General features: G+C 43.6%; 2 protein-coding genes across 2 annotated transcripts; both read left to right on the forward strand.

Moving 5' to 3' along the window:
* Nucleotides 1-203: 203 nt before the first annotated feature.
* On the forward strand, nt 204-11,539 carry LOC110973895 (protein Skeletor, isoforms B/C-like). Its single transcript, XM_087144825.1, has 16 exons — nt 204-470; nt 578-721; nt 2,836-2,979; nt 3,809-3,884; nt 4,460-4,568; nt 5,454-5,619; nt 5,759-5,828; nt 6,232-6,424; nt 6,710-6,955; nt 7,264-7,399; nt 7,687-7,797; nt 8,045-8,218; nt 8,502-8,695; nt 8,926-8,953; nt 9,344-9,516; nt 9,814-11,539. Exons 2-16 carry the CDS (start codon nt 670-672, stop codon nt 10,054-10,056), a joined length of 2,115 nt encoding a protein of 704 aa, XP_087000951.1. The 5' UTR covers nt 204-470; nt 578-669; the 3' UTR covers nt 10,057-11,539.
* Nucleotides 11,540-12,988: 1,449 nt separating this feature from the next.
* LOC110973943 (uncharacterized) lies at nt 12,989-18,806 on the forward strand. Its single transcript, XM_022225202.2, has 7 exons — nt 12,989-13,352; nt 14,777-15,329; nt 15,750-15,934; nt 16,133-16,283; nt 16,676-16,840; nt 17,499-17,640; nt 17,770-18,806. Exons 1-7 carry the CDS (start codon nt 13,108-13,110, stop codon nt 17,997-17,999), a joined length of 1,671 nt encoding a protein of 556 aa, XP_022080894.2. The 5' UTR covers nt 12,989-13,107; the 3' UTR covers nt 18,000-18,806.
* The last annotated feature ends 2,911 nt before the right edge of the window (nt 18,807-21,717 follow it).

Raw genomic sequence — 21,717 nt, forward strand, 5'->3', positions numbered from 1 at the left:
CCTTTAAAAGATTGTTTACGCCTGAGTTCCCCTCTTCACCATTCTAAACAGTGCGGCATCCTTGGGTGGTATCCGCCATACAGGTCCTCGCATACCTTCCCTGGCTGCGGTTCTCAGCAGTGCACAAGCCGTAGGCAAGTGTCAGCAGCCGCTAACTTCCGTGTAGGCGCTCGTGTAAAATACCAGCCGTAGCCCTTATTCGTGAGTGCAACTGAACGACACGGCCCAACAATACATACAGCCATTGTTACGGTTGAATAGGTCATTGCATTGTGACGATGGGAACCACAAATGCGTGGGTACACGAAAAAGCAGGACACGGTGTCGGCCTGTGGATGCATGGATGCATTGACGTCATTTCCCTCCTTTAGCAATCACCACTAGTGAGAGCGCCAATTAATGGTCCACCTTTTTGTAAGTTCACCAACTACTGTTCCGATGTCGACCATACCGAAATCCGACACCACCCGGTGAGTGGCATAAAATCCAACAAGTGGCGTGTATTTCTTCAGGGTTTAAGGAATATTTGTTGGGGCCATCGCTCAGTTAAAAGTGTTTGTGTGGATTGTATTTTCAGTGCCCGAACACACTGAATTTATATCGGACTGGCAGGCACACAGCTTGGAGGTCTTCAAATTCCATTACCAATACGTAGTCTTTAGCCACATCATGGCTGCGACTGGCAAGTTGGGTGTTCTACTTGTGGCCGTGGTACTGAAAGGTAAGTAATCCACTTCATGGCATTCCCCGCCCGAGGTATTCCCCGAGAAGAGGATAATCTTTGCATGGAGCTATAAAACACATAGCTCCATGATCTTTAGCAAAACTTTTCCTTATCAAATCCGCCTCGACTTTGGAATTACCTGATCATCGCAATTCGGGGGTCATAAACACCAGCAATTTTACCTCGTTTAAAACCTTGTTCACCCCTTGAACTCAAACCCATTTTCTTGCCGAAATCCCCCTACAATCAAAAGGCTAAGGAGTCAACTCAGGAAACTTTCTTTAGCTTGTACATGAAGATGTAAATCATTCCTACATGGTGCGAAAAATGCCTTTTTATAAATTACATGCCCGAATGTCGCTACACACTCTGAAAAAGTTCTCCCCTCCCATCGAGAACTGTAGACGTGTACCCCTGCGGGATTGTGGTTGCACCACCAGGTAGATTCTCAGTGGCGATTGTCACTTTTTTAAGTAATCACCTGATCTAAAAACATTCTGTATAAAGGAACGAAATTTTTTATCACTTTAGCTCTTTCCTTTGTCTACCGGATTTCAAACATCCTGGAAATTAAAACTTCATGGAAACGCTCATGAAAAAATACAGTGACCTTTTAGGGGAGATTAGATATAACATGTCCAGTGTTCCGAGCAAAACGTCAGGTAGCCCTATGTTTCATGGTCATTGGGATATTACATGTATCTAAAACCTGGCAACTCAATTAACGACGACATGGAGACACATAATGCCTGACCTCTGTATGCACATTTTTACGAGTTCCGGTCTGTTCTTGAGGGTTGAAATAAAGGGTAGTATTTTTTGCATTGGTTAAGTCAGATAGTTTTTGTGAGATCTCCTTAAAAATGCTTAATTGTAAAAAGCCTGTCCATTGCCGAATTGCATATAGAAAGCGACACTATAGTTGCCCTTTGTGATAATTATGTCTTTCTCCTTCCAATACTGTGCGGCGAGGGTACGCACACATAATGCACAGTATCCAAGGGCAACATTATTTATTGGCGTCTTTAGCCTGGTTACCTTAGTAACGGCATTATGCGCTGTTGTTGAAGCAAAGAGTTTCTGGGCATATTTTGAAAAGGAATATAGCCGAGAATTTTCAAGAAGGGAGACATGGAATTACGACAGTTAGAAACATCTTGGTGTCAACAAAATGAGGCCATACTATAGAGCTATATGGGCCATACATGATAGAGGATTTTTAGTCCCGTGATTTTTAACGGTCAGGGTGCAATTACACAGATGTAAGCGGAGAGGCGCACGCGTTCGAAGTCCCTCAATATTCTGGCCAGTGATCTCCATTATTATGACTTTATACAGTGAAGATAAATGATTCTGGCATAGGATGAAATTGCCAATAGCAATAAGCCTCCTCAGATTTGAAACACCGGTACTCGTGCCTCTGCGGACATGGCATAGGCCTAAGCTTCCTGAAATGGCTTTGTCCGTCATGTTACGTCACGTGAAAACCATCTATTGCTCATCGTTTTTATATTACCTATTCTACAACCCCTGAATTAGTTCCTGTCGGCGCGGCTGATTGGTGGGTCGTCGATCATAAAGTGATCTAATAGTTCAGGATTCTTACCACGTTCTCTCTTGGGATAAATCGAGTGCTTGTTTGATAATTCAATTTTTTTTAATTAGGATCATCATGGTTGTAACTTTAAATCTCTTGATATTCCTTCATTTTTATAACTACAAAATTCAAAGTCGCTCCAGAATAGATTGACAGTGGAACACTATATAACAAGGTCCTTCACGTTTTACAAATTACCTTGTTGTAATAGTAACCGATACCTTGTATTATCAGTAATGGAAAACAAAGAAGAATAAAGACTTGGGACAGATAATTGTCCTTGTTTTAACCATGATCTTGTATTTACCAGTGCTCTCCTTATCTGTGTTCGACTATATTCCAAACGCTCATGTCGATTTCTATTGTACACCATGCCTCCTTTGATTGTCATATCTCGTATTGATTTCCACTTATTTCCGTTTGTTTGTTCCGAATCAGTCTGTTATCTCAGCTTGAACGACATCAGTCGTGGTGTGAATTTTATGCATGTTCTATTGTTCATGTTTTGTTTCAGCGTGCGCAAGTGTAGCTGCTCCGTACTACGGCGCGATTCTCGGTGACCTGTCCACCATTCATCACCAGGTTTCAGGTAGGGTGTACGCGGCAGACGCCGACACGCTGCAGATCCTTGGGTTCACGTACGACGGGTCCGCACCAGGTAAGCCCACCCTTTATGACTCTGCATTGTCCAATATACGAAACAATCTTTTAAGAAATGCTCAGTAATTGGCTAAGAAGAAAGAGCTTTGTTTTTCTTTGTATTTGTATATTTAAACCAAACGCCAAGTCCCCCCCCGTCAATCCCAGGATTTTTCTGTCCAATGGAAGTTTACACAGTTTATCTTGCAAGTGCAACTCTGCGAGAATCGAACATATTTAAGGTTCTTGCAGAGCGCGCATTTTTCTTAGACAGGTCAGCTCCAAAAAAAAAAGGAATGGCCTGTACTCCTTTTCTGCACTGTTTAATGCACGCGGCTTAGCATGCTTGTTGACACAACAACAAAGCCATATGTCTGATTGAATTCAAATTTCATAGTTCGTAATGAGTGTCTTTACAAGTCATGCGTGTCAAGTTTCAAAGAAATCGAGCACGGCACGGCCGACTTCTTAAGGGGGTCGAACCCCCACCCCTCCCCCGGACGGTGAGATGGGCCAGAATAATGTCCCGTTGAACAGAACAGAAAAAAATGCTTGTGATCGATATTATCTCCTCAACGCATCATCAAAAGGAAGTCTTTGGTTTAAAAAAAGATAACATTCAGAGCTTCAATTTGATACCAAAAACACCAATTTTCAACGTCTCTTTTGGGTATGGGGGAGGGGTCACCCTGCACTGAAATTTTACGAAGTGTACATACAGGTTTGATATTACATGTACATGTAATTGCCCACAGCTAGCCACATCCCATTCCATGTCCACATCCGCCAATATGTTCAGTTTATCATAACGCTGTCCTCTTGGCGGGCTTACTCCTTTCTCGTTTTAGATGCCTTTCTGTGGATTGGCACTTCGGCTCAGCCTGATGCAAGCGGGACCATCTTGCCTATTGATCCTAGTAACCCGTAAGTCATGTTGACGCAAGTAAAGCGGGGCTGTGACTAGGACTGTTAGAGCTGCATGAACCATGAGAAAAGGCGTACAAAGGAGCCTTTACGTTTTTTGGGGTGCGTTGCGTACACCATGCGTCCACTTTCAAGGGCACAGAAATCCACTCCTTTGACATAGAGCACTCGTGTGCGTTGCGTTCGGCCGTCAAAATCGCTTGGCGCGAGTGTTGACGCACGTATGGCAAGGTGCCTTAACTTTTGTTTCTTTGGAGCGTGATTGAGCCGATCTTTACTTGTCTTCTTGCTATAGGCACACTATGCCATTAGATTGCCATCGCATTGTTGAGCGATGCTTTCGGCTCATATTAAATTATTTCTGAGTGGAGATTTGCTTACCCGCCGTATGCATTTAGGCCTAACTTGCACGGGATCTAGTTTTTTTACGGACCTGGAATACAATATATTTTTGTAAAACCTTCGGTCTACGCACTGATTTTTGTGACTGTGAAAATAATTACGAATTCGTGAAGGACGAATTTTAACAAGCACTCGACAAAGACTCAACTGCCGCAATTTGTGTTTTCTTCCAGAGGCAGAAAGTTAGGCAGATTCGACAACGCAAACATAATCGTCGATCTGCCGACCGGCACCACAGTTTCCGACTACAAGTGGCTGTCAGTTTGGTGCCGTCAATTTTCCGTAAGTTCTTGCTTCAGAATGTTGTCCTTGAAATATCCTCAGCCCTATCTGCTCCGAGCGGAACAAAAGAGGGCGTGTTTTTGGGGTACCCACCGCATAGGCAAGTATATGCGCGTTTGACGCAGAGCACGCTGAGTACGCGTAACTAATTTTTATTCCGGCATGTATGGTCATTGCGTACATGCAGAACGCATCCAAAAACCCGCTCCTAACCACCTGTCTTTCTTTTGCCAACTGGGGGTGCACTTCAGCTCGGGTGGGTACCCTACAGCCCGTATTGGGCGACAAGAAAATTAATGTCACCGAAGTTTGAGAGGCACAACACTCTGGTCAGCCACACAGATGATTATAAAACAAGCTCAAAGGCGAGCTTTGAAAGAAAGCTTAAAACAGCGTCAGTGAGCCCATGTTCCTAAATTCAACACATGCGAAGATGCCACTCCAAACTAACCCAATTGAGATTGCAGCCAGGGAGCATGTTATGTTAAGTTTTAATCTTTAGGCCATGAGTTCATCTTTCGAACCGACTTGTTCTGGACTTCAAGTTTGTTATTGAAGTTTTTGGGTCATGTGTAGCAATCTTTTTTATTAACAACCTCAGTTTGAACCGACTCGGCCATTACTGGGAGTTCTGGTCCAAAATCTCAACTTTTAGACTGAAACACACTTGATAGTCTTGTGTATTTTTTCTTGTCTTCCATCCTTCCTTGAATATGTAGCCTCATGTACATGAGATTAATGCACTTTCTGTGCTTCAAGTTGCAGAGTCAAGGAAATCCGAGCGGTTGCACCGAATACCACGACACCTGTACGTGTATATACATTGTACTTTCAAACTTCAGGACAGTCTGCATATAGGAAAATATTTGATTAATTTCCCCGCAGGCTGATTTTGGGAATCTGATCTTTCCCATGGGTTTCACTGCTCCGGCCGTTCATGACCTTGGCGCCTTACCGACGTATGCTCATCGAGTGCGGGCCGATAGCGTTAAAGTTCTGGATGCCAAGACCCTGAGATTCGAAAACCTCTTCTACGATGGCAACGGACCAGGTAGGAAGTTACCACCTTGTCCTTTGCGACATTGATTTAAATTGGTCAGTGGGATTTTTATGTAAAAAATGCTGACTGGGTATTAGTCTATGTAGATTTGTGTACATACGCCCCTTCCTTCTATTTTTCTGTTTACCAGATGCTTATTTTTGGGCCGGAACTACATCCTCTCCAACCAGGGACGGTATTAAACTCATTTGGAAGCCAGGGTGAGTAATAATCTTTTTTTTCTTCCCAGGAGGTACAGGATTGACTCAAATGATGTCAATATTTAAGGTGCTACCTTCGGCAATGCGACAAATGACTATGATAGGGATATTCAAGGTGATCATGGTGACAGGTAACGACACATACAGACAACATTCTATGACAGTGACGACTAATAATGCTATAAGTTGGAACAAGATATTCTTTGGGATGGCGAAGAGGAAGGAATGGGTAACGGGACAAACCTGCTTTTATTTTCTATGTACATTCGGCCAAAGGGCGAGCGGTGACGAGAGAAGTTTCCCATCGTTGTCGCAATGTTGTCGCAACGATAATACAGACAGAGTGGCTTTCACAATTCCCCCTTCCCTTGATCCCGCTTCCCCCGTCCGTTGTCTCCCATAGCATGCCGGCCACAGGTACCAACCAACGGCTAGATCGCAGCTTCAATGGAGACACTATCGTGGTAACCATGCCCGATGGGATGACCGTGTACGACATCACCTACGTCAGCCTCTGGTGCGTCTTATTCCGGTCCAACTTCGGTCACGTGACCATCAACCCCAACCAGCTCAACGTGCCGGCTGTTCTCGATATGGTGCGCATGCTTTTTGGGATTCTTCACAATGTTACATTTCGAAAACCGTCCATAAATGATTTATTTTCAGTTTGAAGTGTCGGACATACATGTAGGGTGCAAAGAGACTCAGAGGAGCTGTTTGCTAAAACTTCAATTTTGGTGAGGTGACGTGATGGTGTGGCGAGAATTGGGAGAGGTGAGGTGAGCAAGGTGAGGTAGTGTTGTGAGATGGGGGTGGGGTAAAGTGGGGAGAGGTTAAGAGAGGTGAGGTCTAAATATTGGATGATTTTCAACGTCTGTTAGGCTCCCCCGTTCGATCACTGCGAGGTTCTCTCCGACAACGAGTTTCACGTTCGCTGGAAAGTGGAAGCCCCCAACATCAAAGTGGAATTGGCTGGTCGCGTCGAACCGGGCAACTACCTGGCCTTCGGTCTCAGCGGCTCAGATACACGGACCCGGATGGTAGGCTCTGACGTCGCAGTGGCGTGGATGGACCAAACAACCATGAGCCCAATGGTTGTCGACTATAGGCTGCACTCCAGGGCGCAAGTGAGTTTTATGCTTCAAGAAAAGTCCCTCGGGCGTGGTTGGCAACTTTTTGGTTGACGTCACATTTATATTCCAAATAGGGAAGCAAGCTGTCAAATGCGAACCACCCAAGCAAAATACATGTACTGACTTTGCGTTGAAGACCTTATTCAAACTCTATTCATGCGCGTGTTTTTCTCCATGGACGGCTTGTGCGGAGGCAAGTTAACCCATCCTTAACAAAATCTTTATTTGCTCATAAAAAAATCATTTGTGTAGTGGCTGTATTATGGATCATGCCAACCGATCTTCGATGTGTATTTCTGCAGTGCTCCATTAACAACGGCTTTGGTGCCTGCCCCGATGATTTAGCCAGCGTTGGAGGAAGAAACGACAACGTGTTTGAAAAGCTGTTGTCGGCAGATGGCATTGCAATGTTCACCTACTCTAGACCACTGAACACGGGTAATAACTTCCGACGAGAACTGACGGCAATAATCAACACTTTGGTCATTGTGGTGTGGTGATACTCGAAACATATCAGAAAAAAGAAATTTCCAGTTTGTTGATACATGTAGTATGTTCACGTTGGCAAGTGGTTAAAATAATGCAACTGACAACAAACTTGTGAAATAAAATATTATTCCATGACATTTTCTGTAATAGTTTGAACAGTTACGTGCGTTGCTGAGCCCCTTCACGGGAAATACTGAACCATTTTTATGATTTCACATTCCTCTACCTGGTTTTAGGTGATTCTACTGACAGAGTTATTCCCACGGATGCTCCAGTGTATATCTCCTGGGCAATCGGCCCCATCAACCCAGATGGACTAGTCGCCAAACACGTCAAAATTCCATTCGGTAAAATGCAGTCAAGTATTATTTAGGCCTACGTTCGTGAATGATTTATAATTCCAGACATAAGTTCGAGTGACATGCGCAGCACATCAGCCAATCAAAAACATTGTCTATTAGTCCGTACTTCGCGTTGTCCTGTTTCCTTACTGGTCCAGTCTGTTCCGCTGAATTAAAAAAAAGCCTCTTATTGAATGAAATTTGGTCAATTTGTCTTATCCTGCAAGGGAGTTTGGTATGTTAATTTTTACAGATAACCCTCAAATCAACTTCGGGCGTCAGGGAACCACCAACTGTCCGGCGTTTACGGCGGTGGACAGTGGAAACCCGCTTGAGCCTTGGCCACCCTCCAGCATCAGCAACGAGACAAATTTCACGGTCGACATTGGTCAGTCTGGAGGCGAGCGAGGTTACACTGGCATTACTGGTACGATTCTTTGTGTTTCTTGAGTCACAAAATACCAAGTTTTACACGTTTTATATATAGTTCCTCTTTCGAATTCATAAATGTTGTGGGTTATTTTTTCAGTGGTCTTAGGCTTATCTGTGAGGTATCGAGTATACTTGTTCTAAATAAATAGTACAAAACCAGGAACATTTCATGCTTTGTTTGAAGTTTAGAAAGCTACAAACTTGAAAGCATGTCATGCGCGTCTACTTTGCCTTGCGTGTAGCACTGGATAATGAACAGCCCTTTTCTTCCGTAATAGGCAAGGTGGGCTGGGGAATAGCTTGGTACGTCAACAGCTTGCTTATACCAGAGATCACGGTCCAGCGAGGCACTACGTACACCTTCGAGGTCCACGGGGGCAACGACCCGGCCTTAGCGGCCAAGTATCACCCCTTCTACATCACCGACGACTCGGAGGGAGGCTATGTCCAGAAAACCGAAGCTGAAAAACTGGTGAGTATTTGGAAACGTACGTGTATGTCTGGGTATAAAGACACAGTTTTGATCAATAGCCTTTTAAAATTTCTGTCATGCTGCTTGGTTAAATTCAATGATAAGATTAAACTATAATTAAACAAAAAATGCTGCTTAAATGTATTAATAACAATCATTTTCGCAAAGCTCTTTAGTCCGAAGGAAAACTGAAAGATGACACTTATTTTTTGTGTTTTATTACAATGCAGGGTGTGACAATATACGCTGGACCAACAGGTATGCTTACTTGAAGATATACCTAAAGATATCGACTGTGTTTAAATTCGACCCCCCCCCCGGAAAAAAGAATAGCTATCCTTAATATTTTGCCCGAGCACTGTCTTGGTATAAGCCTGTGTATAATCAGAAATCTTGACAATGCGAGTGTAAAATCCCGAAAATCTTCATGGACCCGCACAGTAAGCCTGCACTTTTTGCATCTGCGTTCATTTGCAGCGTCCGAAATTTGGTTTATCAGGAGAGAACTGAGAAGCTAACGACATGACAAGCTGATAGACAAAGCTATGAAAAAACTATCAGAGTACATGTATATTTTACTTCAGAACGTGAGATCGGGCCTGTCGTCAATGTCAACTCCTTTCTTATTCTGTACTCACGTAAATACAGAGGGAGCCTACTGTGAATGGGAAGTCAGGACACCAGGCACGTCACCAGACGACTACGACAATTTCTTGAGTTATAGGTACTACCTGCAGCGCAACTGCGTCGACGCCTCGCCGACACCGGGCCGTCTGACTTGGACACCAGACGGTAGCACACCGGACCTGGTCTATTACCAGGTAAGATGACACTGTTCGAGTTCTGACTGACCCTTTAACTTTGAAATGTCATCTTATTATATAGGGAAGAGCATCACCGTAGAGTCCTCTCTAGTACGAGGACACACAGACACCTCCTGATAAGAAAGCCCACTTTAAATTGAAAATGACAATATCTTAGTTTTGTTGTAAGAAGAAATTTTGAGAATCATACTTAGTGGGATTTCTACTTCTGTGGGGATTGAGCTATCGGCTTGAATTTGTCAGATTTGTAATACGGTATTTTGTCCCTTTTTTTTGCGTGTGTGTGTGTGAAAGTGTTACACACACAGGTTTCTTGGGTGGAAGATACGCGTGGTTGATCAGCTGGTGACGGCAGGTACAATGATGCCGGAGATTCCTAGTCTGCCAGCCACGGAAGACAGCTCTCAAGCCAGCAGCACGGACCTCGGGGCTAAGCCGTCCCCCACCAAGCCGTCCCCCACGGACGGCGCCACGCGGTCGGTCACCTTATCGGCCATCCTGATGGTCACCGCCCTGCTCACGGTGATGGTGTTTTAGCTGAGCGAGAGTCATCGTCGAAATGAAGCAACAGTGCAACTGCTTTAAAGTTTTTAACGCTGCCATTTTAACGCAAAATTTGTATCAAAATAATGCACAAACGACCATAAGTATAAACCTTTTTCAAAACAAGTAGCCTCCACAAAATGTCATCTTGTAAAAAGTTGAGCATATTTTTCATTTGAACATTGAAGTGCACTCTTTTAAACTGTAAAGAATAAAGCACCGAAAATAAGTGCAAACCTACTATAAAACCTGACAAATAGTACATATGTGAATGTTATTATAATAATGTAGCATTAATTCACTTCAAATATATAGTAAAACTGAAACTGTATATACTATTAGAATTCTAAGCTACAGCAAGACTGTGGATAAGCAATTCGGGCGTTTCACAATAGTGCGCCTCCAATAGTTTGCAAGGCGTTGGCCAATCGCAGTGCGCAAAATTTGTCGACCCAATGCGCGTTTGGAAAGGGTCGACAATTTCGAGCGTTGTGATTGGCCAACGCGTTGCAAACTCTTGGAGGCGCACTATTGTGAATCGTCCGTATTCTTCGAAAATATTGCTTGTGACGTTAACACAGCAACTGTGGCATGCACATGTACGTTCTTGTAAACGCTCAGTGTTAACATTAGTTTCAAAGAGTGTTAGGAAATATTTTCAAGTTATGTCTCGTATTAATTATGCATGTGGAGGGTTTTACTAGCTTCTTGGCAGTTTTAAAACTTTGAGCCAGGCCATATTTTTATTTTTTTACAGCCCTTTTAAGCTTGCCAAACCCGAATCTGTGACTGTGGCACATCAACAAGAGAGAGGCCTGTATATAGATTAAGCATTTGGGCACAGCTTTTTTTATCTTGGTGGTCATCTTTGACAGCTTTGTATACGTTAGAGATTCCGTCGACCATTAACATTTCATGTATTATCATTACACGCAAAACGGTTCAATCTAACCCTCTATAAACAGTCACATTCGGTCCACATTTAGTCCACTAAAAATTGCCTTGCCAATAATCATGTGCTCTTTTAAACGATCATTATCAATTGCATGGTCGCTGTTCATTCCAGCCGGAGTATCATTATTTGTTTCCACCGGTTACAGAAGAAAACTTGATTTCAAACCCAGGCGCCAAAAGTTTAAATGCATTTCTACTCTTTTTATGTGTTGAACCACGACAAATTTATTGTTATGCATTTAGGAACGTGTTTTAATGCTAAGCAGAGTTGTAATGACTCGAGTTAATGACTCAACTCGAGTCAGACTCGAGTCCCAATTTTTGGTGACTCGACTCGAGTTCCGACTGGTAAAATGACTCGATTCGAGTCTCTGTGACCAAATGACTCGACTCAGGTCTTTCATGGAGACTCGACTCTCAAAAAATTAAAAGTGAAATTTTAGTTTGCTAGATACCTGTCACCCTTATTATTTTAATTTCAGTATGTCTAAATGAAAATAAAAATACCAAAGTATGACTTGCATGTAGTTGTGTTTTTATTGTATTATGTTCAAAATATTGTAACTTAAATTGACTCGAGCTCAATACTTGACTCGACTCGACTTGAGTCACAATTTTAAAATGACCCGACTCCAGTCACCAAATTTAGTAACTCGTTACAAAACTGATGCTAATCGGGTTTCAAAAAGCCAAACATGTTCCATGGAAAAGCCTTTAATATTTAAATACTTACCCAAACACATTTCAATGAAAATGTCATGAGTTAAACGAGTTACTTTTTAAGTAAACTATAAACGTTGTTTTTACGGTGCAGTGGTATATTCAGCAGGCAATTTGTTCCCGGAGACACGTTGCTAAAAGCCCCCAACACTTTTGAAATGGTAACACCATCTTTCTCCGGAGCGGGGTTCTTTCCCGAATAAAATATTTTTGATCATTTCAAGTAAATATACACATTTTTCTCCCAGACTCGCAAGCTGAATATACGAAACTAACCCTTACCAATATAGGAGTCTGAGGTGGATCGCAGAGTGCATGGTGAGCCAGGCTATCCGCTTCGAGCAGAAACAACCCCCTCTTCGGTTGAAAAGAGCCGCGTTGGTCGGGAGTGTTCATTTTGTGACGTCAGATCAAATATTCGTGCGGGGAATTCACAAAAGTTGAACACATTTCAAATGGGAGATTTTTGGTGGAGTCAAATTCGCTTCGCTTTGACACTTGCCTGTATGCGGAATGAACCCGCTCTAAGCTAGGCTCCACTCTGCAAATTTCAGAATTAATAACTGTCCACTGCGCTTTCAAATTTGTAATCGAGATCATAGACAACGGAAAGCGTCATAAAGGGGTGAGAGGTCTTTGTCGTGTGTCACGATTTACAATTGGTCTATTCAGCTAATTAGAAAGTGGATCTTATCATATAACTGCATTTGAAACTCTGTTTTATCTCTCGTCTTTATTTTGGGATTAAACGTTAATTTTGCACGCCGTACACATCTGACTATAATTTACAGCTGAACACACAAGAAATAAAAAATGGTAACACAACGATGAATCCTGTAACTGGTTTCTTCTTTTTAACGCCTGCAGGCATAAAAAAAAAGATCCCCCTGTTTTCGACTTTCCGGCCAAGGTCAGGCAAAAAAACAGAAAAAAGAAAAGACAAAATATTTAGGAACCTCGATCCTCATAATGAACGTGCGAACGTACAGTCTTAAAACGCTATCGTCGCTCAAATGTACAACGATTTCAAATGAGCTGAGTATTCACTTATCTCGCAACTTGAAAACCAAGAGAAGCCTGGCTGTTTTAAGCTTCACAACGGCCAATTACGTCGTTGTCTATTTTAACCCCATGACTCACACGCGCTATCAACATTCGACCAATCGTAGGACGAGTAGGTGACATCATGACATTTCGAGGGTTGCAGTTGCGTAACGATATACATACATGTACATGTATCTCATAGACTTGTTTACTCGCGATGACTCATGTGCAGTAGAGTACATGTACTCTAAGTACAATAAACGCCGACGCTCATCGGCCCTGACAGCCATTCTATTCTACGACGCAGTTTAGAAAACGTGTGCTAAGATGTCGATCAACGAGCAATCCTCATCTACATGTAGCAATAGCTCAAATTCGTCGGATTCCGAGGAGTTATGCGCGCTTTCTGGGCTGAAACTGGATGGGGAAACTCCAGCATGCAAGGCAGACCTGCCACCGGCAGCCGACGGGGCAGCCGGCGGCGTTTCGTCCGGATCTCAGGCCGTCAACACCGCCACTGCTTCCCTCAGTCTGGCCGAAGGATTGGACAAGCTCCTTCAGAAACAACGGAGGTAGGCCAACATGTATGGGCCTTGGCTGCACTGCATGTTAATGACGCATTATTTTAACGCATTTTTGCCCATAGCATCAAGCAGAGTAGGACATCTCGCCGACAATCGACATGTTGGTGGCATATATGTAGGATTGCGAAGAAGGTTGAACGAAGTTGTACCCCGCGGTAGTATGCAATGGTATACCTACGTTTTAAGTTATAGTTCTCAGGGTAGGGCATACTTGCTGGAGCAGGGAAAAATTAAGATTTTTGCCCATGGGTAACATTGAATATTTACAAATATATATGTAGGCTACATGCGTAGTATTAAAAATTACATTGCTTAACTAGCTTTAACATATATTTGACCTGGTCCAACCTGTGATCACTCTCTGTACTCTGATTATTGTTCAAAAGGAGTATTACATGTATGTCACTACATATAGAATGTAAAATACCTTGGCTTTGATAATAAAACAAGAAGAGTTCCATATACGGACGCCAGTACCTACAGTGACCTATTAGTCATCAGAAAGCAAAAAAAAAAGGCCAGAAACGTTAATTTAGGGGGGAAAAAGCCAAGTTGTTTACTTAGAAAACACAATTTTTCAGACCAGTCCTATTGGGTTTGTGCAGACGTCTGTATATGGAACCCTTCCAATAAAACTGACAAAAGGTTAGTTGCAGAAATTTTTGGAGTTGTCGGATGCTGGTTGTTAAACCTTGAAAACAGCAGTTTGTGGCTATTTTGAAAGGATATGGCTATCTGATGTATTGAGGAAAGAGGAAGTGAACTTTGATGCTGTCTGAGACTGAGTAGTGCCTGCACAAGGTGTGAGACTTTGGGTTTAAACAAGTCATCTGTCAAATTTGTCATAAAGCGCCAGGAAGCTTGGCCAGATTGTTTGCGTGGGCTATCTTTGGTGACACAGCGGCCTGGTCAGAGCTTTCCGGTACACATGTTTATATCCTGTGATCATGTGGTTGGCCATCTCTGGTGTTTCTCGCTCCCGTAGGTATGTCACTTAGCCTGGTTGTACGGGGATTACGGTCGAAAGACATGCATTCAGATCTTGACTTCCTGTATCGTCAGGTGCCCCTACATCCTGCAGGAATGCGCATACGGAACATTACCAGGAGGTTGCCTATCATACTTTTCATCTAGAGCCTCAAGTTCACATGTGCTTTGAGTAAATGCTCCACAATTTGGATGGAGTCCTAGCTTTCAGTTTGAGATTTAGTCAATAAAGAAACAATAGACAAAAGATTCACAGGTTACATATTTTCACTTTTAGGGGCGCAGTAGTTATTTCTCCATGTTTGGGGTTAGGAATCTTTTTGCTGACCTTATTCTGTTATCTTCTCTAATGGGGAGTATTTGAGCAACCTTTGAAATTGAAGTTCTTTCATACTTATCTTAAAAAATTCAATTTGTTTTAACAGTGATTTGCTGTTTGAGCTGAGGAAAATTCAGCATGGCCACCGGCCAGTGACAAACACAGACCGGCGTGAAACACTGGAGGAGTTTTTCTCTGATGCTCTCAACCAATCAACTAGCGGGGGCCCCAGACAGCCCCAGGGCGGGGCAGAGGGCAGCGCTAGACGGCCGGCCAGCAGGCCCCAGAGCGTGCTATCTGAGGTCCAGGGTCTGTCGGAGCGCCGCCCTGTGACATCAGTCCTGGCCAGTGAGTCCTTCCGCCGCAACCTGGAGGATGCCATCCGGGGGTCGCTGGTGCGACAGGACCGCGAGTTGCAGCAGGCCATCCGCCTGCGGGCGGCCGGATTCGACGTGGGGAGCACGCGGGCGCCGACTGCGACAGTGGCAAACGCCGACCCATTCCAGCAGCACATGGAGAGTCTTAGCCAGCTGAGTCACTCCTCGTCAAGCTCTCATCCATCAGGCTTGGGCGATTTGTCAGTCTTTTCGCCGCCGCCACCCCCATCTCTTCCGCCTCTGGGCAGACCTGTGATACCTCCACAGCCTCCCCAGATGCAGGTTTGTTCAAAAAAGTTTGGCAACATTTTGCAAAAAAAAAATGCATGGATGCATGCAACTTCTAACCAAACACTTCTTCTGGAAAACAGTTTTGAACCTGCATGGTTGCACACGGCAGTGTCAAACTGTGGTATATTATGACAGTATCATGGGGAATACTAGATATGAATGTGACATCTACATTAAACCAAACAGATGATAAATCAGTCCAAAATATTGTAAATTGGATCTTGTATTGTCTTCTAGTCTTGCTTTGCACCAAAATAAAATTGACAAAACATGGGATCAAATCTCAGGAAGTATGCTCCAAAGAGTTTTCAACAATGATCAAAACACATGTGCATGTGTTGATGCCCTGAAGATGTCAGATAGGGCAGTGCAAAACATCACTTGTGTTTCCTTCTCCATCTTGCAATGTAGCCCTTCCCTGCCCCCCAGTGGAGACCGCAACAGCCGCAGTGGCAGCCTCGGCCCTACCAACAACAGCCATGGCAGCAGCAACAGCAGCAGCAGGCCTGGCAGCAACAGCAGCAGGCCTGGCAGCAGCAGCAACAGGTCTGGCAGCCAGTGGTGCAACCGCAACAACCCTGGCTCGTGCAAAACAGGTACAAGTGGACGCCGATGACACCAAACAAAAGAAATTTGACAACAGGACTGTAGCACCAGGCCAGAGGGATCCATTAAAAATGTTCAGGGGGAGGGTAAAATTGTTTGGGGGGTCCAAAAAGTCTGAAAAATCTGTGGAAAGCATTTTTGTTTACTTAGTCACACCATTTTTGTTCATTGTCTCTCATTGCATGCAGCACTGCACCAGAGCCGAGCAACATGGTGGCTTACCTGCAGCACGTGCAGCGGGAAGACACCGTCTTTGAGATCAGTGAGTTGGTTCAACGACAGGTGGTCTCGTCCATGCTGAACAGCAACTTCAGGGGCACCCTGGAGAACACTATGATGGTATGCTTTCATTATTTTGTTTTAAGGCATCTATCTATGTCAGAGTACAGGTTACAATATACCATTGGGAAAGTCCACGATTGTATGCAAATTAGGTCCCACAGTTGACGGAGATTGTACATTTGGAGACATTCATAGATTTCAGTGCTATTCTCTCTCCCTGTTGGGCATCTGGATAAATAATACTTGCAAGCATTTTTACTTTACCAGTCTTTGTGAGGGCTGTTTGGGGACTTGCCCTGTGCTCTTTTCCATGTGGCTGACAGACTGTATCTCATATCCCGTAGTCAAAATGGTCTCCGTCCCTGTACTGTGCACGCTGGGTTGGTCAGCCCAACGGGGTATATGGTGCTGTGTCGTAAAAAAGCAATGTTCACTGCACAAAATAACAGGGTCGTCTGCAGCAGACGGAGGCCGACGGCCTGAGCGTGCAGAACTTCATCCAGTCGCTGCAGCAGAGCCAGCCCCACAGGCGCAACGACTTCAGCCACCTGGGCATTCAGGCTCCCACCAGACAGCAGTCGGCACCCGTTTCTGCCTCTGGCCCCACGACATGGGTAAGAGATGGGACACTTGGCTCACAACCTTCCTCAAGTTGACTCAATTTGTCTTGGGCTTCAGTAGAAAAGTTTAGCAGACTGAAGACAAAGGAAGTTTTATTTTTTCATTACATGCTTCGTCCATTTTATTGGTTACATCAATTTTCCCCACTTTATTGAAAGAAAATTCTAAACATATAATTGTGCTGATTAATAGATGTGTATTGTTTGCATCTGGATCATAACAGACATTGTTCACATAAAACACATCGAGCAGAGAAATCCAAAAAGATGTTCCCATTGAACATGAGGCACGTGCCCACTTGGCAGGTTATGACAGCCATATCTTGAATAGGTATTTAACTATAGTGTGTACTTCCCGCCAGTGTGGTGCCACTTCCGGAGTGGCTTCTAAGGCTGTGGCTGAATGGCTTGGCTGCAGCTTGACATTACACAGGAGTCTCTGCTTGCGGCTGCAGCCACTTCCCATAGAGTGGTGCGTAATGTCAGGCCACAAGCCAAGTCATTCTGACACAGCCAAATTTGGGCTGCCGTGACGCTAGCCTTGAGGCACTGCGACCCCAAAGAAACACAGTTGAAATTAACGACTGTTTCTTGCATTGGCTGCTCTATGGACTTGCCATTTAGTTGATTTTTACTTTGTATCATTTTTTAGACTGGTTCTGAGATGGACACCATGCGTCGTCAGATAGAAGAGATGCAGACCATGCTGCGACTGACCTTTGAACTCCAGCTGGACATGCAGCGATCCATCAGACAGGAAGTGGCTGCTGCCCTCAGTGGCCAAACTCAGCCAGGTAAGAAAATTCATCCGTCTGGGGAAAGTTTTTTCAGTTTTATTTTCAGTTGCCCAATTTACATGAAAAAAGAAGAAAAAAAAAGAAGGGAAGTTAATATCTTTCATCGACCACTGATTCTTTCTTAAGGTTCCAGCACCCAAGCCGTGGCTGCCCCAATGCCACCCAGCCAGCCAGCTGGTGAGGGCCAGTGCATCATCTGCCTGGAGAAGTCGGTGGACGCCGTGCTGTACCAGTGCGGCCACATGTGCTGCTGTTTGTCCTGTGGGCTGAGGCTGAGAGGCATGGGGTCCCACTGCCCAATGTGCCGGGCGCCGATACGGGACGTGATCCGATGCTACAGGTGTCAGAGGGACTAAGAAAAGAGTGGGCAGCAGGAATTTGTGCACTCTCACGACGGATTGATCTCTGGCATCCTATGTATCTATATTTGCAAGAAAGTCTCCCCAATATACAACTTTTTCTTTAAATCATTCAATTTCCTCTTTGGTTTTTTACTGATGCTGTTATGCGTTTGAAATACACTCTGCCCAGTGGTGTCGTAGATCAAAAATCATGGCTGTGATTTTGTGCCCAGTGTGCGCGATGTACACTTGTTTGGTGTCCGTTATTTGTCCCTGACAGAGTCATTTTCATCTTCACAATTAAAGAGCCAATATCAGCTCGGGCTTGCGTCACCTTCTGTTATCCTGTACAACTTAAGTTCCCCAAACTTAAACTCGCTGTAGTGTGCTCATTTACACATCAGGGCAGTTCCAAGATATCTCTTGTAGAATTCTGTGCTGTTTTGCGCTCCCTAGCCTGAATGGCTGTTCACGGTTGAGTGTGTCTTTTTCGCTTAAAATTTCTCTAGATTGATATATTTTGAAGATATAGTTCAATATAGCCCTGATGATATTTGCTTAACTGACAGTATAGGTACTAATGTTTTCATGTACATGTATTTTAAACAACAGCTTTATATTAAACACCATATATTCAGAATTTATACCTAGATTTTACGATTAAATACTTCTAGAATTCAAAGAGAGTGATTGTTTCACATCTTTGGGGGTCTAGAGGATACTTTTAGGATGGAAAGGTATTTGCAAATTTTAAAGTTCTTTGTTTCTTTTTTTTACACAAAATGCACAAGAAGTTAATGAAAAGAAAATCAGACCAAGAGATCGCTGATTCACATAAGTGCAGATATGCATGTACATCTTCAGAAAACTTAAGAGTTGAGGCCCTGTACGGTGTCCCACTCTTTGGGCTATTTGTGTGTGTGGGTGCGCTTATACATGGGGCCTTGTGGGGTACCGGAACAATGGGAAATACCCCACAAGGCCAGTTTCTACCTTGTGGAAATTGGCACCCCACAAGAATTTCACGAAACTTGATATTTGGAAATAACTCGAAAAGGGGAAATTTTTAATGGGTAAAGATCTGTCGCAAATTGAAGTGTTTTGTGTAAGGGACATACGGTCGAAATTTCAACCCAGGAAAGTGAATTTGGTTTAAATTTTTGTTGTGTTGTGTGAGAGTTTTGTACACGAGAACAAAGGAAATACCCCACAAGTACAGCTGTGTTGGATTAGTGTGTGTGATGAGGTTTTACTTGGTGGACATACCGTACCAGTAGGTTAACCCATATAACATATCATAACGCCTTTCCCACAACCAAAAAAGCCAGAGCGCCCTCCTAGATTTAGATATAGATGCCGCCAATAGGGGTCGCACTTCCATAACAACGTTGCCAAAATAAGGCGCGCGAGCTTGTGCTGAGGTTTGACGCGAAGTGCAAACAGGAGGTGGGTTGTGTCTGATGTGTTTTTCTGTCATTGTTACAAATACGTTAGGAAAATGACTCTGAGATAGACTTATAATACTTTCAAAGCGGTTCTGTTCAAGAAAATTGAATTCTGGAGTGGTTCTTCAGCCCTGTTTATCAAGACTTTCAGCAAAACCTTCTCAGGCTAGAGCCTAGGTCGGGACTTTGCGCGCCTTAAACTTGTCTTGGTCTTGGACTCACTCGGTTCGGAGCGATGCCGTTTGGTCGTGAGATTTGCCCTTAGTTTTGGCCTCCAAAACTTTTCAGTTGGCTCCAACTTCCATGAATGATTTTCTACTAATACTGCTGACAAGGAAAGTCTGTTCGGGGATTGTATAGTTTGGACCCCCCCCCCTTTTTGTCATTTACTACTCCAAATCTGCCCAAACTGGAAAGCAGGAAAGTCCTCCCCTCCAAAAAGGCAACACTCTTTTTATTGCGCTGACCCTATTTTTTAAAAATTCCAAATTGTGAATCGAGAAAAAATTCTTACTGTTAAACCAGCCATGCAAATTTGAATCTGCCATGTTTCACTTGTTAAAACACAGTTTCCCTCATAATTTCCCTAAAAACTCAAAACCCTGCCCTTTTTTACGTCAAACCTACATGATGTCAGTCATCTACCAAGGTGAATTCAAAAATTAGAATGTAGCTCTTTCTTCTATTAGAGGAACAGGGCCCCCAAATTTACAATCCCTATCCGTTCTTTGCTCTACTATTCTCATTCAGACTCTGCCCACGAGAGTCACCACAAATTCTGTCCTTTGGATTTTTCTCAAGAAGCAAATAAGGGCAAGTTGATGCTTGGGCCACTTCACGCTCTCAAATCCGTTTCTTTTGTTCGAATTGACATGCTTACCAGCCCTTATACATGTTGGAACATAGAGCTATGATTGGAATGTGTCCTTATGGTTTTCCCAAAGATTGGATCTGAAATACAAGCCGTAGGCCTTTAGGATGGGCTGTTTTCTTCTTTTTCATCCTCTACTTTTCATGGAAAGTTTAATCAACAACTGTTTTACAAAGCTGCATGAAGCGGTCCATCCTGAGAAATTTCTGTAGCTATGTCACCTTCACCATTTAGGCCTGCAGATGGCATCTACAAAGTATCTTTTCAAGCATAACCTTTTGGTGTCTGGCCCACTTTTTTTTTGCTTGATAATGTATAAGATTTGCTTGCTATTTTCATTCTGCCATCTGAAGGGAAGTCGATATTTTCACAGATTTGTTCTTGATAAATCAATTAGAAAAATGTAACTGAATAATTGATCCATGTATTTTATGGGTATTTCATTGATTTGCGCATACATGAAGCAGATTTCCATTTCACATTTTAAAACTTGTTTTGCTTGCACTGCCTTCAATTTAGGCTTCACTATTCGAAAGGGTTCACCAGTTTGAAGGGATTTGTTCTGAACTGCATCACGAGTTGCAGATTCTTCAAAACATGACCTCAAACACTGTAATCTATGAGGTGTCTGCCATCAGCAAGGGATGTTGAAGCTTATAGCTTTAAACTTTTCTTCCTTTTTCTCTAGCTGCCATTACCGGACACTACGGTATGTAGACTCGATGGAGGCTGGACATAGTCAGTAACGATGCTTTGGTCTTGTGTCCCCCTTCCCGTGTCCAGCTTGGAGATTGAAGGACTGAGCGGTGAGTATAATTTTTTGCCCTAGTGAACACTTCACCAGTTACCTTCAGGTTACTTGTGATGGCTACCATGTCACGTCAACTAGGCTGTAACTCTCTCAATGCTACAGCTCCCTGCAGAAGGACAGTGTGGCGCCCTCTCTTGAGCCATGGGAGAAGTACTTCCTCCCCATGCGGATTGCCACACTAAGTTTTTTTCGCATTGACTGAAGGAAAACCATTGCCTTACCAAAGAGCACATTTGCTTCTTGTAGAGGGAGGGAGGTTTCTTATCTTGTTAAACAAAAGAAGACAGGGAGAAATAGCACTGTCGATATACAGGTAGTGCAGCATGAACAAAATGAAAACAGAAGTCCCGGACAAGAGTTTCAAGTATGTATGTGGATGTGATTGGTCGATCTGCGTGATTGCTTGATCTTTGCACTATTCCACCACTGGCTGATTACCTTTTCTTTGAAATCTGCGGCGGTGGAAGATTGTTTTGGGAAAAAAATGGGAAGTAAAGTCTGAGATTTCACTCAGGATTAACTAACAGCATAATGTGTTCAACTGATCGTGCACAATCCTATGTCTGCTTTGCTAGGTGCAAAGCCGCGGGCATTACAGATGTGGCT

Source organism: Acanthaster planci, linkage group LG13, assembly GCF_054643075.1.
Source record: "Acanthaster planci isolate LZ-2023a linkage group LG13, COTS_SCS, whole genome shotgun sequence".
NCBI lineage: Eukaryota > Metazoa > Echinodermata > Asteroidea > Valvatida > Acanthasteridae > Acanthaster > Acanthaster planci.